The sequence below is a fragment of the Manacus candei genome, unplaced genomic scaffold (genome assembly GCF_025592945.1).
Source record: "Manacus candei isolate 608988 ecotype Guabito, Panama unplaced genomic scaffold, ASM2559294v1 h1tg000034l, whole genome shotgun sequence".
Taxonomy (NCBI): Eukaryota; Metazoa; Chordata; class Aves; order Passeriformes; family Pipridae; genus Manacus; species Manacus candei.
Window position 1 is genome coordinate 1,656,450 of NW_026138082.1, and position 19,403 is coordinate 1,675,852.

Sequence of the window (19,403 nt, forward strand, 5' to 3'; positions counted from 1 at the left end):
GTCCCTGCACGTGCTGGGGATTTGACTAACCATTTATGACCCATACTTTGAAAGCTGGCAGCAGTCACATGGGAAACATGCCCTCTCAACAGGGAGAAGAGCAGCTTTATAGAAGCCGGACTGAAGCAACATGGACAGTACGAGGCACTTCGATTTGATGCTGTGTTTGTTTTTAATGCCGTTGTGTAGGTGAACCTGCTCAGCAGTCCCACTGTCAGAAGCATAGCTGTCTGATAAATCTGTTAGGGTTATCAATTGCTGGGATCAGAACTTGCTGATGAATCTTACTGGAAGCAAAGTCACTGTTCACAAGTGGTTTACACTTGTACTGTACCACCCAGATTGATGTGCAGGAATCAGCTCTTTCCATCTCTGTGTGCTTCTAGTTCTCTGAAACTTTACATTAAAAACGTGAAGATAAGTTCTTTGCATCAGACTTATTAGAGTCAAGTGAATTTCAAGCAGTTTTGGAACATTTTAAACCCTCATATAATTACTGCTCTTACTTTTCGTTTTAGTTGCTTCTCCTGGCAGCAAAATGCTACTTATTATATTTGACTTCTCAAATATGAATAGATGTTTGTTAATAGTCAACCGCTGGACAGCATCCCTCTAGGAAAATTTATGAAGGGAAGGACATGTATATATGTGACTATATGTATATACACATGCACACATTATGTATGCTCTTATGGATCTATAAGGTGTATGTATCTACTTGGTTCAATAGTAATTTTGTCTCTTCTGAGACAATACTTCATTTATATTGATTTGACAGATATAGAAAATATCTATCAACCAACCTTTTTGTGTCATGTGTCTGTAAACGTTAATCTTAGCAAGTCATATTGATCAGATATCTTTCCTAGTAGTTGTTCAGTGCTATTATCAATGTTATTTTCTTCTTTTTTATTCCAGGAAATTATCTGCCAGAAGAACAATGTAAGTATGATGTATGGGTTTCAGTTGAATTCTAGGCGTTACAAACTTCTGTTTCATTTAATGTTGTTTATCTTCTGTTTTCCACTTGAATCATTTAGCACTCTCCCACTGTGTTTTACAGAGTTAGATACAGAATTCTGGAAATCCTAGCAGCAAATCTGAGTATATCACTTGGTTGCTAGGTACCAGACTCACTTCTCACCTTGCCTCTATCTATCAGCGGTATTTTCCTTGCTGCCTTTACTTGTCTGTCATATTTTTTCACATCCATTTACATTTGTAATTTTGATTATCTTTTTTGCTGCTGCCTTTTTCTGTACAGTGTTCACTGATGCTCATTTTGGAAACCTGTGGCTACAGCTATGAAAAAATACATATATATATATATTTCTATATATAGTGTGTGTGTATTTATTTCTAGAAGTTGAGTCTTGGAGCCTGTTAGTCCAAGTGCAGTGCAGATGCTGGTAGTGTGTCTGTGACTGTCAGTCATTAAATTGTAGGTTTCTACACCTTGGCATCCCTCTGGTTTTTGAGGTTGGTCTTGCAAAGCCCCTTTCCCTTTTTCATGCCCAAGTTTGAGGGAGGCAGAGAGCTGTGACTGTGAGAGCACTGCTTTCTCAATGTGTTTTGTTCTGGAGCAGCAGGGCCAGTCATGTCAGAATATATATCTGGCATCATGAGTTGTTCTTGGCTTCAATTCGTGACTTACTGGTAGCCATATTTGCTAAGATGTAATTCTATAGAGGTTAGTCAGTGGTGTGCCGATATCCTGAGGTGCTGTGTGTATGCTGTACAGTTCCATATATTTCCCCTTTTCTAAGGGGCATATTAAATTTTTAATTTCAGAAATTAGTCAGGTTTTATTTTTCACAGTGCCATAAAAACTGCAGTATTCCTGGCTTTACTTTTTTTATTTAAGAGTGAAATTCATGGATTCAGTTATGACTTCTGCCAATATGAAATATGATTTTCTGAAAAAGATGCAGTCTTTTCTCTGCAAAGAGTTTCTAAAGATTGCTTTAAAACCTGTGTGAGCTTTGGTCTAATGCTGCATTTTAAGTTATAGATTATTTAAAAAAAAGGAAAGAGGGTTCCGTATCGAGTTTCTGTGTAGCTCTTAACCAAAAAGTGCTTTTCAGAGACTCAAAGAATGCTGTGAAAGATGTGCTAGACTAAAAATTTCTCGCCTTTCCTCAATGAAAGTGGAAGAAATGATCAGTTATGCCTTTTCATAAAATGAAAGAGAACAGTGAGGCCTTTCTTGTAAATGAATGTATTACATTCTTTGTTTTTGTTCTGGTGGCCCAGGACCTAGGGAGAATGATGTATGACTAATGTAATGTCGCAGGAAGGGTAGGGGGAAGAGCTCTGTTAGCAGGAAACCAGCAGGGGATGACTGGTACAGTAGAATAAAGGGGAGATGTTGTTGTCCTGTTTTTAAATGACAGTCCCTGACACAGGTATGATAACTTGGCCTTTGTCTGTTCCAGAAAGGATTGTTCTGTTTTCCATTTAAATTTGGACAGGTGGCTGTGACACTGTCATTTATCACTTTTAGAAATGTTTCAGTGTATTCCAGAAAAAGAATGTGTTCCTTGAGAGTCTTAGATGTTTTCAAGCACACCCACATAACATCTTTTCTGGGAGGAAGATATTTTCCCTTGGATTAGAACAGGGAAGTCAGTGAAATGGGTTTAGCAGCTCTGCAACTGATTTTTTTTCCTCCTATTTCCTCGTTTTTTTGGCATGGTGTCAGCCAAATTATCTGGAAGTAGACTTTTCACAACGTTGGTGCGTGCCTAACTATTGAATATAATCACTGCTTCATGAAAGTCATGTTTCTTCATAGAACTACTGGATAAATAGGTCTGACAAAGGTTCTGTTCTTGGGAAGCTGAGACTGTGATGCCCACCCTTACCAAAAATAGTCATATGAGGTTGCAAATATGAAAAAATTAAATTCACATATGGATAAACAAGGAGTTCAGTCCTGCAGTCCTAGAACACATTTTTTCATAGCATGCAAACATCAGCCATAGCAGGACTATGGCATCCCTGGCACCAGGGGATTAAAAAGGCTGCAAAACAAGTGTGTGTGTTTATCTATATATATCTGTCTTAACTGAAATGCCTTATGTTTGCTTTTCCTGAACCTCGTATCCCTAAAATGTGGGATAACAAAAAAAAATCTATTACCAACTGTTTTGTTCTTTGTTCTGACTGGGTTTTTGTGCTTCCTAATAATAGTCAATACAATGTTGCATAGCTAGGATAAGCTGCCTGGAGCCTGTCTGGGCAGAGCAGCATGAGATAACATTGGTTCATTTCCTGTTATATGTGGTTTTATAGCTATTTAGTTGGACCTTTTCCAAATGTTCCAGTAATACCAAAACCATACGTTTTTTCAGGGAGTAATACCTTGACAGGAGGTAGTTACTTTGCTGGTTGAAAGCTGAAGTTCAGTTTCTGCTTTTATCTGATTTTTGAGGTCAGTCAAGCAGCAGAGGCATTCTAAAAATTACTAGTAGAGTTTCAGTCATGAGGAGATGTTGGTAAAAAGGTTACAGTTCATGACTGCGCTTTGCTTGTTTTAGCTCAACAGTTTTTATTCATCCTAATTCTCTGTGGTTTGAATCTTACCACCTCTGGAGAAAAGTTGCAGCTCTGGTTCTAAACGTCTATTCAATTTTTTAAAAACTGACTTCTTGCTGAATCTGAGGGTGTTTAATGTGCATGCATTCTACGTGTAGTTTACAAACAGTTGCAGTAACACCTTGACACAGTGCTCACCTTTCAGTTCAGGCTGCTTGCTTGCACCAGATTGGAGTGATGGACAGCCTCGTGAGCTGCCTGGGGTGTGAGACTGCAGTACAGCTACTGGCCTGATCAGAAGGACTGTTGGAGGCCAAGAGAATTGTTCTGCTGGGCAGCTGACTTGCAGGCAATAGTGATTAGGCAACAGGGTTAATGTTGTATGGCTGGGGACACTTGGTAGTGTTTTCCTTTCCTAGTGTTTCCTTTCCTAAGGGGTCAGAGATTGTAGTGATAGGACAAAGGGCAATGGCTTCAAACTGAAAGAGAGTAGGTTTAGGTTAGGTATTAGAAAGAAATTATTTGTTGTGAGGGTGGCAAGGCACTGAAACAGGTTGCCCAGAGAGGCTGTGGATGCCCCAACCCTGGAAGTGTTCAAGGCCAGGCTGGATGGGGCTTTGAGCAACCTGGCCCAGAGGAAAATGTCCCTGCCCATGACACAGGGGTTGGAACTAGATGATCTTTAAGGTTCCTTCTGAACCCAAATGATTCTGATTCTATGATTGTAGTTTTTACTGGTTTTCCACAGACTTTTCTAACTGCCTCTTGTTTAAGGTGTAGCTTGGGAGACAGTTTGGTGTAGTGCTCCTTCAGTGTGAGTGGGAGAACTCATCCAGTTTTGGGCTCCTCAGTACAAGAGAGACATGGAGTTCCTGTAGCAGGTACTGTGGAGGGCAACAAAGATGATTGGGGGACTGGAGTATCTCTTTTATGGGGAAAGGCTGAAGGAGCTGGGGCTGTTCAGCCTTTGGAATAGACAACTGTCTATAAATATCTGAAGGGAGGGTGACCAAGAAGAGGAAACCAGGCTCTTCTCGGTGGTGCCGAGCAACAGGACAAAAGGCAATGGGCAGAAACTGATGCACAGGAATTTCCATCTGAACATAAGGAAGAACTTCTGTACTGTGTGGATGACTGGGCACTGGAACACATTGTCCAGAGAGGTTTTGGAGTCTTTCTCACAGGAGATATTCAGTTCCGTGCCATGTGCTCTAGGATAACCCTGCTTGAGCAGGGAGGTTGGACCAGATGACCCTTTGTGGTCCCTTCCAACCTGACCCATTCTGTGATTCTGTGACCCTGGATGAGGTGTTCTAGAGGCATCTGCAAGACTGGAATCTCCATATAGGTATTGCTAGAAGACTGTAGCATAGGGTATGCTACAAGACTGAATAGAGGGTATGTTTAGTTGTTGTTCTCTTTCACCATGAAAATAGGGGGAAATATTTTTAATACTCTTCATCCAGCCAAAAAGAGATTTAGAGGTGGTTTGATTTTTGTTATCCAGGTATGTCAAAATGCTTCAGTAAATATTTCATTGATAATGATAACTGTGGTATTATTTATGATACATCACTATCTCTTGCTTGTTCTTTCATTTTTTGAATTCTTGACATATATTTGACACATACTTTCCTTGGAAAAAGCTGAGAACTTTTTTCCTATGTGAATATGATGAAAGGACCATATGAGGTGTAGGCTGATTTTTAACAAGCATTTAGCATGTAGTATGGCTGCAATAGAATGCTATTGCTGGGTATATGAAGAAAGAATATATTCTCAAAGAAGAGGGGAAGTATTTGAAAGAGTAGATCCAGTCTCTGTGCTTCAGTTCATTTGAGGCATGAGGCTTACCTAAGTTCCTTTTCCAATCAATAGTAAGGCTGTCATTCATGTGAGTGGGATTTGAAGTTAACACAAACGGATTTGAAGTTAACACAAACTGAGTCTGTATTCATTAAAACATCAGCACATGTTGATATATTGCGTGTTTGGGGGATGGAGGGAATAGATTTAATCTTGGTTTATGGTTTTACCATCTGCTACATGTAATGCCATGTGCAGTCAGACAATTACCTTAAAAATTTAATCTGAAGAGTTGAAATAAAAGCCAATATTTTTCAAAAGGACTAGTGAGATAAATAGAAAAAAGCTCTCTTAATTAGAGGAGCGTCAGCAGGAGGAACATTTCCTACTGTGAGAGATACTGGCTATTTTCATTACCTCAGCTGATTTCTTTTTTTTTTTAAGTTATATTGGGTGCTGACCTGAAGCTTTGGCAAGTAGATGGGATTTTGCTAGGTTCTCCCATCCGTGAGTAAAGTATCATAGTTTTGGTTTGAGGGATTTTTGTTTTCTTTGACACTTCTTGTCTATGAAGGCAGTTTTCTTCTGTTTGTGGATATTTGACTGTCAAATTATTCCAACAGAGCAATGTTAGTAAAGAGCCTTAGGGAACTGAAAGGACTGTACATCATTGATTCTCTGGGATTTTTCATATTTTCTCCCTCCTTTTGAAGTAAAATTCAAGATTTGAGGATTAACTGGCCAGGATTCAATTGCTCATTTTCCTAGCACCATGTCTTTTTAATTTATGCAACTTTCAGAGAAAAATCTTTTTATTACATCAGACTTATTTGTGGGGAGAGAATAGTGCTTATCTTCTTGCATGATGTTCTTTCTAAGAAGACAAGGTCTCCAAATTCAAGTCCCAAAAGGCTGTGCTTTTCACAAGTAGCAGTTCTGTAGGAGAGGGGGATATTGAAAGAAGGGCTGTTTTATATTTTTATTGTGTTCATTAAAATGTTATTATGTGCTATTCATTTGTATTATCTCTTAAATACGGAGAGGTGCTATATTAATTTCTTTTCAGAAGCTGAGAAAGGATATTGAACAAGAAGGTGGTGCTTAATGTTCCAGTGACCACTAGGTCTAGCTAGAAGCAACAGTGTCTTAAATTTTGTAAATGTAGAGCTATTAAGATGATCTTACATCTGTAATTAACTGAAATTACTAACAGTTTGGAATTGTTTGATTTTGCACAGTAAGTAAGGAAGAAACATTAGAAAAATATAGAACAGTTGAAACATTTTCAAAAATGAACTACAGATTTTGTCTCTTAGTTAAGCATTTATGTGTGTAGCTGGCTCCAGCCAGCACCTCTTGCCTTCGGATTAGTCTGACTGATTTGATGAAATGGGCTGACATGGATAGGCTTTCAGAAAGTGATCTGATACTGCCAGGTATTGAGTGTGCTGGCCCAAAGCCTTCAAAGATATGTGTGTTTGTATCTCCTAGATATAAGTAGTTCAGCTGATTTGAGAGCTCAGGCCAAGATTACCTATCTAATGTGGATCAGGCTGAACCATAGTAACTATCTGTGTGTGTGTACATGCGTGGCCTGTCCCAGTCCCGGATGTTTTTGGTAATGCCCTTCAACTTGCAACTCAGGGGCCCTGCAATCCCTTTGCAACTTCTATTACTGTAATTTGAGTTTTTGAATCTTAAATAATGAGGGATTAATAAAGGAAGGGAGTTGGAAAATGAAACTTGTAGCATTTGTTCTTGATTGGGGCATCTATTCACACCCACTTTTGAAGACCCCGTATGCTACACGTGTGTTTTAAAGGGTGTTGATGTAACTGAGAATATTACAATTGGATTTAAGGTGCTACTCTTTCAAAAAATCCTATTTTTATTGAATGATTTGATTCTATTACTTGCATTATACATGATATGACAAGTTACAAGAATGGATCAAAGGAAAACAACAGTTTTGTCTTGTGTGCTCAGCAAACTTAGAATATACAGTGAAGTTAATTAGGGTTAGGAAAGAATACCAGAGTTTGTGAGATCAAAGTTGGGATGCAGTGTTACAGGGCAGATTTTAATAGAATAAATGGAATATATTTTAACTTTAAAGTGGAGTAATGTGCACTAAGTCAAAATGTAAAGCAATATGTGAGCAGATGGGAAGTGTGTGTCAGAAAGACCACCTGATCCTTTCTGACTTTAGGCAGTGTAGCTTATATTTTGACAAAGAAAGATGAGAAAGAAGTAAAAGTGGCTGAGACAAGTTGCCTCGCCTGGGAATGAGGAAAGAAGCGAGTCACACACGCTGCTTTGGGGTAATAGGTTTAGAGCTGACTGACATTTGGAGCAACACCTCAGCTGCTGCCCCCACAGCTTGGTCCTCGGGCTGCCATTCCAATCATTGCCCAAATGCAGTTAGAGTTGGACTCTTTGCATTTAGAATTTGTGATGGTGACAAAATACATTTCTTCACAGTAGGAGACTATAGACTTTGTTATACTAGAGCAGTCTTGCCGTCACTGTTAATCTTTTGTCCACCACCACCACCTTTAGTAAATAATATATAACTTCTGATTCTTTTTTTTTCTTTTGACACCGGACCTACTGCATATCTGCCTTTGTCAGGTTTAGCTGTTAGATATCTAATGTGCTCTTGAGCTAGGGAAGGGAAATTGAGTTAATTATTTCTTGTGTTTCTTAGCTTTACTGCATATGTGCTCTTTTTTTTTAAAGTGTATTTCCTAAGGAAATGAAACTTAAGAGCTTTTACTTTTTTTTTATCCTTCACGTTTGTTCTGTATCTGCCTGTTTGTCTGTCTGATGACTTTCAGCCAAATTTGAGAGGTATCAGAGATACAGAGTTCCCAAAAAAGATAACCGTCTAGATTAATTTAAGGACCAAATAATGCCCTATCTGAGAAAAAGGCCACTGTTCCTACACTACTTGCCACTGAATATCAAGGTGAGATTCTACCTTGAGACAATTCTATGAGACCCCTCAGGGCCCTCTGAACAATTGTAAATTGATTTATTTTCTTCTGTTTTCTTCCCACATAGTGGTTTCTCCTATCTTTTACTGTTAAATTCTTCCTTGTCCACTGCTTCCAAAGACTATTGGGTCTGCAAGTCTTCTGTACTGGGCTCTATAAGCTTTTTTTCTTCCCCCTCAGGTAACAGCAAAAAAATGCATATAAACTAGCTTTTGCTGGCTCTCTTGTTCCACTGAAATAGATACCTACTTCCTACAGAAGGTGCACTCAGGATTAATTTCAAAGAGCTCATGCTTAGTAATGGACTCAGCAGGAAGAGTAGTTTTCCCACTTGTAGATTTTAAAATGAAGACTCCTGTATTGTCTCTCTAGGTGGCCTGACCAGTATGCCAGGATAAACTTTGGGTTCTGTGGATTTTAAAAGATAGAAACATCCTTTTTCAGAGTTGATTTTTATTTAAGACTTGAGCACTGGAAACAGTGTGCCAGAGGTCTGAGAAGGCCTTCCTTCAAGCAGTCTTGAATGTAGTTTTAATGCACTGAATAAACATTAGGAAGTAAAATGCTTGCCCCCAGGTATCTGTAGCTACTTTACCCTTTCTCTTGACTCTGACTTGCCAAATTTTTTGTTCTTTATTTAAAAAAAGGGGAGAATAGTCTGCCTATGTGTAATAGTGGCTCTTGTGCCATTAGTCACTACATATCCATGTCCTGTAGTTGCTGAAACCAGCTCCAGCAAATTCATAATTTTCCCTCTGCCTTTGACTGTGGGGCTTATTAGGTTTTAGCAGGGTCAAAAGTTCATCCATTCACTCTTGAAAGCATCTGATTGCCTTACATGAGCATATTCTTGAATAGAAATATCCATTCAGTTCTCCATTGTAAAGACAAGCAGTTTGGGTTCTGGCATCACACTCCTTAGTTACTTGTTAAAAATTTTGTCATATACTTCCCAGTTCTCAAGTTTCCTTTTAAATTGCTGAACTCACACGCAGAATAATGTTTCCTAGTTATTCAGCTGTAATAGTTTTCGATTGTTGGGGGAAGAAGACTAAATTAACCATTGTGCAAGGCTGTGTATGCAATAATCTCCAACCAAGTTCTGGGTTAGTTGAGCTCAATGGATCTTGTGTAAATGCCTGCATTGATTACTTTTAAAGTTTACAGAGTTTGTCTATATCTCTCAAAAGTCGTAGTGGGGTTGCCTTTATAGTGAGGTCTTACAGTTTTACAGTATTAGAGGTGTAATTAAAAAATAATTCCTGCACTTTTCATAGCCATTCTCTGATTTGTACACGAACATGTGTTTACTGACATATCTGTATGCATACATTTTTACAGACTTGAGTATCTCAATCTTTCCATGTTTTAAAAATCTAATAATGCATGTTAAAATGCATATTTTAAGCGCACACATCTGGTATTGTGGCATTTGACATCTATTCAGTCACTGCCCTCTGAATGGATGGAGGTCAGCTAGGCGGGGAGTCTCTAAACTGATGTCCCCGTTGCTATGTTGACTTCTGGGAGAACAGAAGCAGCTGACCAGGAAGTCATTAACCTTGGAAGTAATTTAGGAGTACCAAAATGATAGGTCTCAAGAATTGCTTTCTTAAGGCTTTTGTTGTTGGGCTGCTGGCCACTTCAGTAGTAGAGTCTGAGCTTTGAGAGCCAAATGGAGGAACTCCTCCCTCCTCTTGATTTTGATGGTATTCTGTCTCATAGTTAAGACTCTTTAAACCACAAATATTAAGCAACTTTTTCTCTGCATGAATGTGTACTCAAACACATACTACAGGCACCAGACATCTTGTCTTCCTCTTCCTTGGAAGATAATTTTTTTTTTTTTTTGCAAAGTATCTCTCATACATTGATATATAGAAATCAATACAGTTTAGTAATGCTAAGATCTTCTGAAAGTGATTATTCTGAAATATGTATGGTTCTAAGTCCCACTGGCCAGAAAGATTTGCTATATTACAGGCAATTTAATTTGGTTATTTTATGCTAAGCTATTTGAGTAATTTTGCAGTTCCTATGAGGATTAGTTTTCTCTCTGTTTTTCCTCTTGTGAGGCAACTAGCTTGTGTTATTGTTTTCAGCACCTGTAAGCCGAACTGTACTGTTCTCCTCTGAACATCTGTCATCTTGAAAAGTGTGTACATCAGCTTCACTCGAGTCCACCAGCCTTTTTGGGGTGACTAGGGTGTGCCCTCAGAATTGTTTCACTATTGAGCCAATGACTATTTTAAGGTCACCTTGATACTTCTAAAAATACTGATTTTACAGGAAGCAGTTCAGAAATCTGAAACAACACATTTCAGATGTATATTGTACTGAGGTGAAAACTGAATGTATGGAATCCTAGGCTTCATGGCTAAAAACTTGGTTTTACTGAAGTAAGGTCTTTGACTTTAACAGGTGAAATTTCGCAGGTAGTATATGCAGTTGTTTCGTAGTTTGGCGTGTGAAACCATAACTGCCCTAAATATTGCACCTTGTTTCCCTACAGATGTGCACTGGGAACTACATATTTGTTCCTTATATGATAACTCCACACAACAAGGTGTACTGCTGTGATAGTAGTTTCATGAAGGGACTAACAGAACTGATGCAGCCTGGTTTTGAGTCGCTGCTTGGGCCTATATGCTTACCTCTGGCGGATCGATTTATTCAGCTCTTGAAGGTGGCACAGGCCAGTTCAAGGTGAGTTGCCTTTTTTGTACATCTGTGTAAAATTCATATATTCCTGCTGGCAAAATAAATGTTAGGCTGTTGCTGTGGTGATGCAATATTTTGCCTTCTATTCAGACAAACTGACAATTAATAGTTTAGCTTGACCAAATCTCTCCATTGACACCGTTCTATCAATACATGTTCTGCATTCATCTTGTGGGAGAGCCATGGGGCCAGAAAAAACAAGTGCAAGGGACCTGTCCAAAATTGCTGATGTGAAGTTATTTCTCTCCAGCCAGTATTTCCGGGAATCCATTCTAAACGACATCAGGAAGGCCCGTACACTTTACACAGGCAAAGAGCTTGCAGCAGAGCTGGCAAGGATTCGACAGCGGGTGGATAATGTTGAAGTCTTGTCTGCTGACATTGTAATAAACTTGCTGCTGTCCTACAGAGACATCCAGGTACGAGTTCTGTGCACTAAGATAATCTAAAAGAGTAGTAAATTAAATTATGTTCTCACTGAAATTGTTAGTGTATTTTCCACAGAATTGTTAACAAACCCTGTGAATAAAGCACACTTGTAAAAATCTTTTACAGTATCTTCACTGATGTTTTTTACTCTTTTTTTGTGTAGTTTCACTGTTCTTTGCCTTTACCTAGCAGAAAAGTGTTGCTTTATAACAGTGTACCTAAAAAGTAAATGACATAAAATAACTTCTCCATCTCAGCGTTACTGTGATGAATGGCCTGTAGCGTGTCCTAGTTAAAGGCCATGGTAGCATTCTGCAATTGATAGGTAAATGTATTCTTTGTCACCATGCTTGTGACATTTCTTATGGAAACCTAAATTGTTCCATATGCATTTCAACTTTTGGACTGAGGCTAGTAATTTTTTATTTTGTTATACATAATTTCAACTGTTTTTCCTTAAACATTTTGAAGTGGTTTGGTTTTGGGTTTGATTTTTGGTTTTCTTTGTTTTTTAACTATGTCAGTGAGTAAGCTACGGTAAAAACTGTGGTATTCAAAGAGTCTTTTGTTTTTGTGGGTCATGCCTACTTCTGAATTTTGGGATGCCTTAATTTGGATGCAGTTAGCTTTGTAATGTACACACAATACGAATGCTAATATGTGTTCAGCTCCTGAAACTAACTTTTGTCATGAAACAGATGTATGGCAATTCCCACAGGTCCATGCTGCAGCAGCACAGGAGACCAAATTGTGTTTCCCTGCTCAATACTGTGATTATTGACACTCTGCTGAGTGCTAGGCTGTTACCAGTTTTAGACTGAAGAAACTGAAATCCATAAAACTTACAATGAACTGAATATACTTCTTAGTATGAAATAATAGCTGCTTAGGTCAAAGAGTTTATATAGGCATACCTCAGTACAGCCACTTAAAACTTAATTTTTCCCTTCTTTTGGAAGGATTACGATTCTATTGTGAAACTGGTGAAAACTTTAGAAAAACTGCCTACTTTTGACTTGGCTTCCCACCACCATGTGAGGTTGCATTATGCATTTGCGCTAAACAGGTAAGAAGTACCCTTCCTTCTGCTGTTGAGCAGTAAATCAGAACTGCAAACATCATAAGGGGTGGGTAATCCTGTGTGAAGTTCCCTACTGGAATCTTTGTATGCAGTCCTACAGTTTTGACTGAAGCAATTTTGGGGACTTTGACCTTTGTGATAAATCAAAGTTGCTTTTTCTCTCCTACTGTCAAATTTCATTCATTTTTTCTTTAGCATGTTTGGTTTGTCTTGTCTTTCCATAGGTTTGCATTATTTTTTGTTTCAGTACCTGAATTGGAGCAAATAATGCCTAGCAGTATTTTCCCCTCTGTAAAATACACTTTTAACATTGCAGTATGAGTGCTGCAGCATTTGTGCTAGCAAAGACATCATCTTGTTCAAGTCTGAGGTCTGGTAATGTCGGGACACAGGAGCAGACCGTTCATCAAATGTCCATCAGAAGATCTTATTGTATTATAATAATGAACTAATTTTTGTGTTCTCTGATAACGTAGACTAAATGTGATACGTGGAGGAACACACACTACTTCCTTGGATTAAATGAAAGCCAAGCTTAGATTTTCTTTCTAGGGTAATGGCATTTAGGCGAGGGACTAAAAGGGGAGTTTTTTTTCAAAGGAAATTACAGATGTTCTCTGCTTCCTTGCTGTTATCACAATGAACATTTTGCTGTTGACTTTTAAAGGAGTAGACCAGGTGTCAGTAGGCATTGAAATTCTCAAATACAGAAAATGTCTACAGATAATTCTGCTTTTCACAGGTTTGAATTTTGTAATTCAGGTTCACCGAGGAACTGCATATCATGCCAAAGTGATGTCAAAACTAGTCACAACTAATTAGCTGAAAAACTAAATCTAGTTTTGAAAGAAAAAAAAACAAACAACCCCTGCAAAAAAATTAAAAGCAGTTGTTTGGCATTGTTTTTTCTGAATAAAATGTCCAGATCCTTTCTTGTGCCTTTATACCAGTTATATGAAGGTATAAATATTGCACCTTCTTTGTTTCTGCTTTGCCATAAATATGTGACATTTTGCAGATTAAATAATCCAGCACGTATTTGCCACTTCTACAAAGCCTTCACAAAGGTCACTAGGTATTCCTTGGGATTTTAACAAATTATTTAGACCTCAAGTTCACAATTTTCTGAAACAAAGTCACCTCTGAAAAGACAACTTGACTAGTTCACTGAGGCATTAAAAAAACTTCAAAACTGCAGTATAATCTTTTCAGGCAGATCCTAATACTTCACTGATTCTGTTGGGATTTCTTTCAGACTGAAAAGTTTGGTTTTATAGGTGTGACTCTAAGATGTAGCCTTTGAGGTTATCTGACAAAAGGTCTACACATACATTTCTGCATGGATAACTGAAGTACCTTTGTTATCTGAGTGAAACACTTTTCCCAGCAATTTGAATCAAAATCAAAAGGACAATTCATTACCTATATTATCAAAAACGCTTTACTTCTTACTTTCAAGTTGATACTTAAGTACCTCTGGAGAAGGTCAGATGAGATTTTCCTCTTCCTCTCTTCTCCATGTTGAATGTTAAACTGGAATCCATGACAGTTATGAAAATGTTCATGCTTTGGTGTGCCAAGAAGGAATTACTTGGGCTAATTGTAACTTTCTCCTTACTGAGAATATAGAGGACGTTTTGTGAGCTAAGGCAGGCCTGGAATAGTCTGCACTTCTGAATCTTTGCTGTGAAAAGAAGCTGTGTCTCTTGCTTCTAATCCAGGTCACTAGTACGGAAGGATGGAACGGCTTAATTAGGCAGGATTAGTCTGACCTAAATTAAGAAAGTGTGAGAGCACTGATGATGGAAAAGTAAACAGAAGGAAAAGTACTTATTTGTCCTCTGTTAGCCATTCTGCTTGATTTAAACCTTTTCTTCCATGTCACTCCTTTCTAGAGCTACATACATGAGCTCAGGTATCATGAGCTCAGGTATCACTTAGAGTACACATGCTCTGATCTGTCAGGTTTGATATTGACACTGCTGTTGCAAGTGCATTATAACTTTCATAAGTTCCTGTAGAGGGGAAAGAAAAAAATCAATTACTGAACCTCAGATAAAGTAGGATCTCCTCTAGGAAGGCTTTTGATGTGTTTTTTTTCCTCTTTTCTTTCTGAGTTAGCCCCCTCTTGTAAGCTTCTTCAGTCCAAAGCTAGCAAAACAGATATAAACCCACTTTTACATATTCCTCCCAATGCAAATTGTAGCTACTAAAATAAAACAGGCAATTTCACCAAACGCATATAATGCTCTCTCCAAACCCCTGAAGCATTGTTTTTGCTGAGAAGGGAGTAATTTGCTTGTTCAGAACACAAATATATTAAAATTCTAAACTTTTGATACTGAATGATTTATCAAAACTATGACTCACTAGGAAATGTCTAATGCTTGCAATTATGTGGTTTTCTTGCCTGAAGTACTTCTTTTAATATTGCCTTATTGGCTTTACTTCCTAACCTTCCCTATCATTGGAATTCAGTCTGATTTGTGCTTTTTGGACTTCTTGCTTCACATCCAAAATGTATATAAAAATAATATCACAAATGCAAGATTGAATCTTTTTTTCCTTTAAAGCATGGATTACAATAAAAGAAATATTAGATATGAAAGTAAAGTTCGTTCATACTTTCTGTTTTAGAAGAAAACACGTGATCTTTCTAAGAATTGCTCTTTAGGCTCTTGTTGCTGTTTTCAGTGCTTTACTCTATCTAATGCTTCCTGAGAGAGAGAAAATGTATTTGGGGACTTTTATAAAGGTGTCTCACGATATTAAGAAAGGATAAAAAAAGGAAGGGGAGTTAAGTATGTATATATAACATAGTCCATTGTGTCTAGAAGCACATTTTACATGGATGAAGTCATACATCTGTGTTCAAATACAGTCATGGAAAAGTATTTCTTGTTAACTTTACTGGGTTTCTTAATCAAGATTTTCATTTTTAATAGGCGAAATCTGCCTGGAGACAGAGAGAAGGCTCTAGAAATTATGATTCCCCTGGTAGAACAGGAAGACCAAGTAGCTTCAGATATGTATTGTCTGGTTGGTCGAATTTACATGGACATGTTTTTGGAATCTGGATTCATAGATATAGAAAGCAGGGACAAAGGAACATTCTGGTAAGTACTGTTTTCCTGGTCTATGTCCTTTCGTTAGCTTGGGGAAAATATTCCTCAAAAAAGAATATATTTAAACTGGTTTTCATTCCAAATATTTGCTCCTTAAGGAATAGACTGGATCTTCTAAACTTCTTTGCTTATTTGTTAAGAATGAGAGATTTATGTTGTTCACAGATCTCATTCTGCAAAGTTCTTGAAATGCCTCACAGACATGGAAATTCAAGTATCTCATCAGAGTGTATTTTCCTCATTTTTTCCCAAATGCAAAGTCTTCTATTTACTATATTATTCTTAGGAGTTTGGGCCAGACAGTAATCACCCAGAATAACACGAGAATATTCTGAGTTGGAAGGGACCCACAAGGATCATCAAGTCTGACTCTAAAGTGAATGGCCCGTACAGGGGATTGAACCTGTGACCTTGGCATTATTAGCACCATGTTTTACAAATGAGTTGATCTCAGGGTCAATCAGTCATGCATCGATTGGCTTATCTGCAATCTGATAGATATTAGCTGTCTAGGCTTGGTTTAACTCTGCACTGATGCTAAGCATGTACCATTCTGTCTTTTTCCCATGCTCACAAGCAATATGACTGTTTCAAACTCATGCTGACATGACCCCATCATCACCATATAGTATGTGCATATTGCAGTGGACTACAATAACATTCATAGTCAAAAAAGCACACAGGGGAGTAGACAATAATAGGTAAATTTTTCATTTTAGAGACAAGAATAATGCTTTTTAATCCTTTTGAAATGCACTAAGATGCTATTATGTGGAAGAGCTTAAAAAATGAAGGCACTGGATGCCATCCTAGAGTTCTGTCAGGATGAGCTGCTTCTCTCCATTCACATGAGGATACAGACAATGTGTTAATGTATCCTGCACATCACATCTTAGCTCTCATCTTGTGCTCATCAGCTGCTGGTTAAAGTAAATGCTTAGAATGGAAAGCTTTCATCTCCCTTTGTCATTTATCGCTTGTTTTCAGTAAACTTCATCTTAGAACTGTCTCTTGTAAAAGATAAGATATAATTGTTTATTATTTATGACCTCAGAATACAAGTACAGCTTATAATTTCTGGTCATGCTTTACAGTTTTGCAATTCTTACTGGATTTTTAAAAGATATTGAAGTAACAGGAATGCAGCATATTGTTCTCATCCCTCCCTTTGTATTTTGAGTTAAAGAAAAGTTTCATTTCCTCTAAGGCAAAGCCCATAACAAACTTTCAGGGGTCTTTCTTAAAAATTATATTTTGCTAATGTGATGAACAAATATAAAAAGAAAACTGTAGTTCTTGTATAAATATTAGGCATTATTAAAGGATAAATAAAAGAAATATTAATTACTTCTGCTATTGTACATCTTGCTTTTTTCCTTGTTCATAGTGCTTCATGAATAGATAAACTTTGAGATTTTCAAACATAACTGAACTAAAAATGATTATATGTAAAACAGTGGTAATTTCTTATTGTCGTTTTAACACACTTTGAATAGATGCATTGTGGTAATCATAGATCTGATGGTGGGAAGTGGTTGCAGTCAGGCATTCCAGTTTAGGAAAGGATAGAGGCTGACAGCTCCTGCAACAGGGTAGGGTGCTGGCCAGCCAGCCCCTAAATAACCCCTGATGTCTCTGGCAAGTAAGACAATGCAGAACACTGTGTGTGCCTGCTGCCGTAGAACAGTTGATCTCTGTGAGTCAAGTTGGAGTTTGGCTGGAAACTATACTGGATGGTCCAGTTGCTCTTGGTTTGTACTTTTTGCTGAATGTTGATTTAAATTTCTACTGTTAGTCATACAGCAGGCTTGACATGGTTGAAAGGTTGACTCATAGCTCAGTGGAAAGCTCTTAGAAAGGAACAGACCTACCCTAGTGCTACAGCAGGCCACAACAGGAGAAGGTATATGTAGGAACAATGCCTCCATGGTAGTGTTACTTTATGTTGAGATAGAGGTTATTATCTCAGTCTTAGAGAAATGAGGATGTAAGAGAACTATAATGAATTGCAAAGATAATGAGGATTTGGCAGCAGAACCAAAGCACTGGTCTTGCAACAACTAGCGATGTCAAGGTACTTTAGTCTATTCACAAAAAAAAGAAAAAGCACTGTACTTTTCTGACAATTAAAAAGCAGAATAAAAGACATCTTTCATATAAATATGAGAGAATAGATGAAAGATTAATTATTAACTGTCACTTTCTTGTTGGACACTGACAGTGTGAATCAGATTTACCAAAGCTACCAAGAATTTATTCATATCTTTTCACTGCTACCTCCCTAATTCAGTGTCTGCACTGCAACATTTTCCCAAATGTCAGCAACTGTAACATTTTTCTGAAAGTACAATCTTTCTTGTATTGGAACAAAAATATTAATTTTCAAGACTTTTTCTTCTCATGTCAATCTTTCCTCTCTCCTCATTGTATGATGATTACAGCATGAAAGATGTCTAGGGCAAAAAAGGTAGTACAGTTCCCAATATCACTATGTACTATGTCTCCAAACAGGTAATGCCAGTCAGTGGGCATCTCTCAGGTGTATATACTTAGAATCCATGCAAGTGTTGTCCTGTTAGGTTGGCAGGGGTTTTTTTAGGGGGTTTGCTTTTTTGTTGTGGGTTGGTTGGGGCTTTTTTAAGTGAGCAAGAATATTTTTTATCTATTTTCTTTCTCATTTTGTTGTAACTCACAGTACAAGAGGATGGCAGATGTTGAAAGAATTTAGTCCTCTCTGCTCATCTTGGTTTTTTTTAGAGGACTAAACTCTTGTCTAATGATTAAGTTCTTTGGAGGTGGGCAACTGAGGTATAAAAAGTGTGTATATGTAGCAGATTGAAGAGGAGCCTGTCTTACAGTTTTTGAAAGCAGAGCTTATGTTAAAGGATGCACAGTCCTGAATCACTTGAGCAGAAAAAACAACAAACAAACAAATTAAAAATCAGCCAGATTTTTGGCCTACTAGGATTAAAATGCCTTAGCTTTGCTTACATGTCAAACTGTGGTCTATAAGCCAAATCTTTAGGTTTTGCATAGATTGTTTTTCTTTCCTTCCTTATATATTAATCTCACAACCTGCTTAATTTTTTATGTATTTCATTTGTTTGTCTGTGTTTTTTTCCATCCTTTTGAAAGAAATTTTAAACTCCACTTGTTTGCCTCCTCCTTACAGAGGCATGAAAATGTGTATATATATATATATATATATATATATGTATGCAACCAAAGATGTTCTTATACTGAAGAATAAGTTTAAAGCACTGTAGATCTGCTGTTGTCACAACTACTTGCATTGCTAGTACGAGGATAGTGTGTGCTGTTTGTGTGAAGCCCTTTCCACTTCTTTTAAGGCAAGACTGAGGCTAGGGGAATACCACTGCCATTTTTCTTGATTGCTCACTTCCTCTTGAGGAGAATGAAGTTAGGTATAGTGCTTTTTTTTGTGAATAGATTCATAAGGACAATGTCAATAAGACACCCAGTAAAGAATAAAATTTGGAGTAGCTGTAATTGTAGCTAAATGTGAGGTAAATTCTTATATCCCTTGCTTTTCTGTTTATGCATTTTGGTATGCCTGTGTGTCACTGTAGCAGATCCACAATAGAATCTCAAGTCAATGAAAATTCATATATTTAAGAATAAATTAATGAGCTTATTAATAAATGTAAGTGTGAAACAGGTCTATTACAAACTGATAGTATTATTTTA

At 37.6% G+C, this 19,403-nt stretch overlaps 1 protein-coding gene across 1 annotated transcript in view; it reads left to right on the forward strand.

Annotated features, from left to right (window-relative positions):
* The window catches only part of MAP3K5 (mitogen-activated protein kinase kinase kinase 5), a 105,440-nt gene that overhangs the window by 35,065 nt on the left and 50,972 nt on the right, over nucleotides 1-19,403 (forward strand). Inside the window, exons 3-7 of the mRNA XM_051792494.1 lie at nucleotides 919-942; nucleotides 10,852-11,045; nucleotides 11,311-11,479; nucleotides 12,449-12,555; nucleotides 15,516-15,686. Coding sequence (XP_051648454.1) covers nucleotides 919-942; nucleotides 10,852-11,045; nucleotides 11,311-11,479; nucleotides 12,449-12,555; nucleotides 15,516-15,686 — 665 coding nt within the window. The remainder of the gene's footprint in view (nucleotides 1-918; nucleotides 943-10,851; nucleotides 11,046-11,310; nucleotides 11,480-12,448; nucleotides 12,556-15,515; nucleotides 15,687-19,403) is intronic.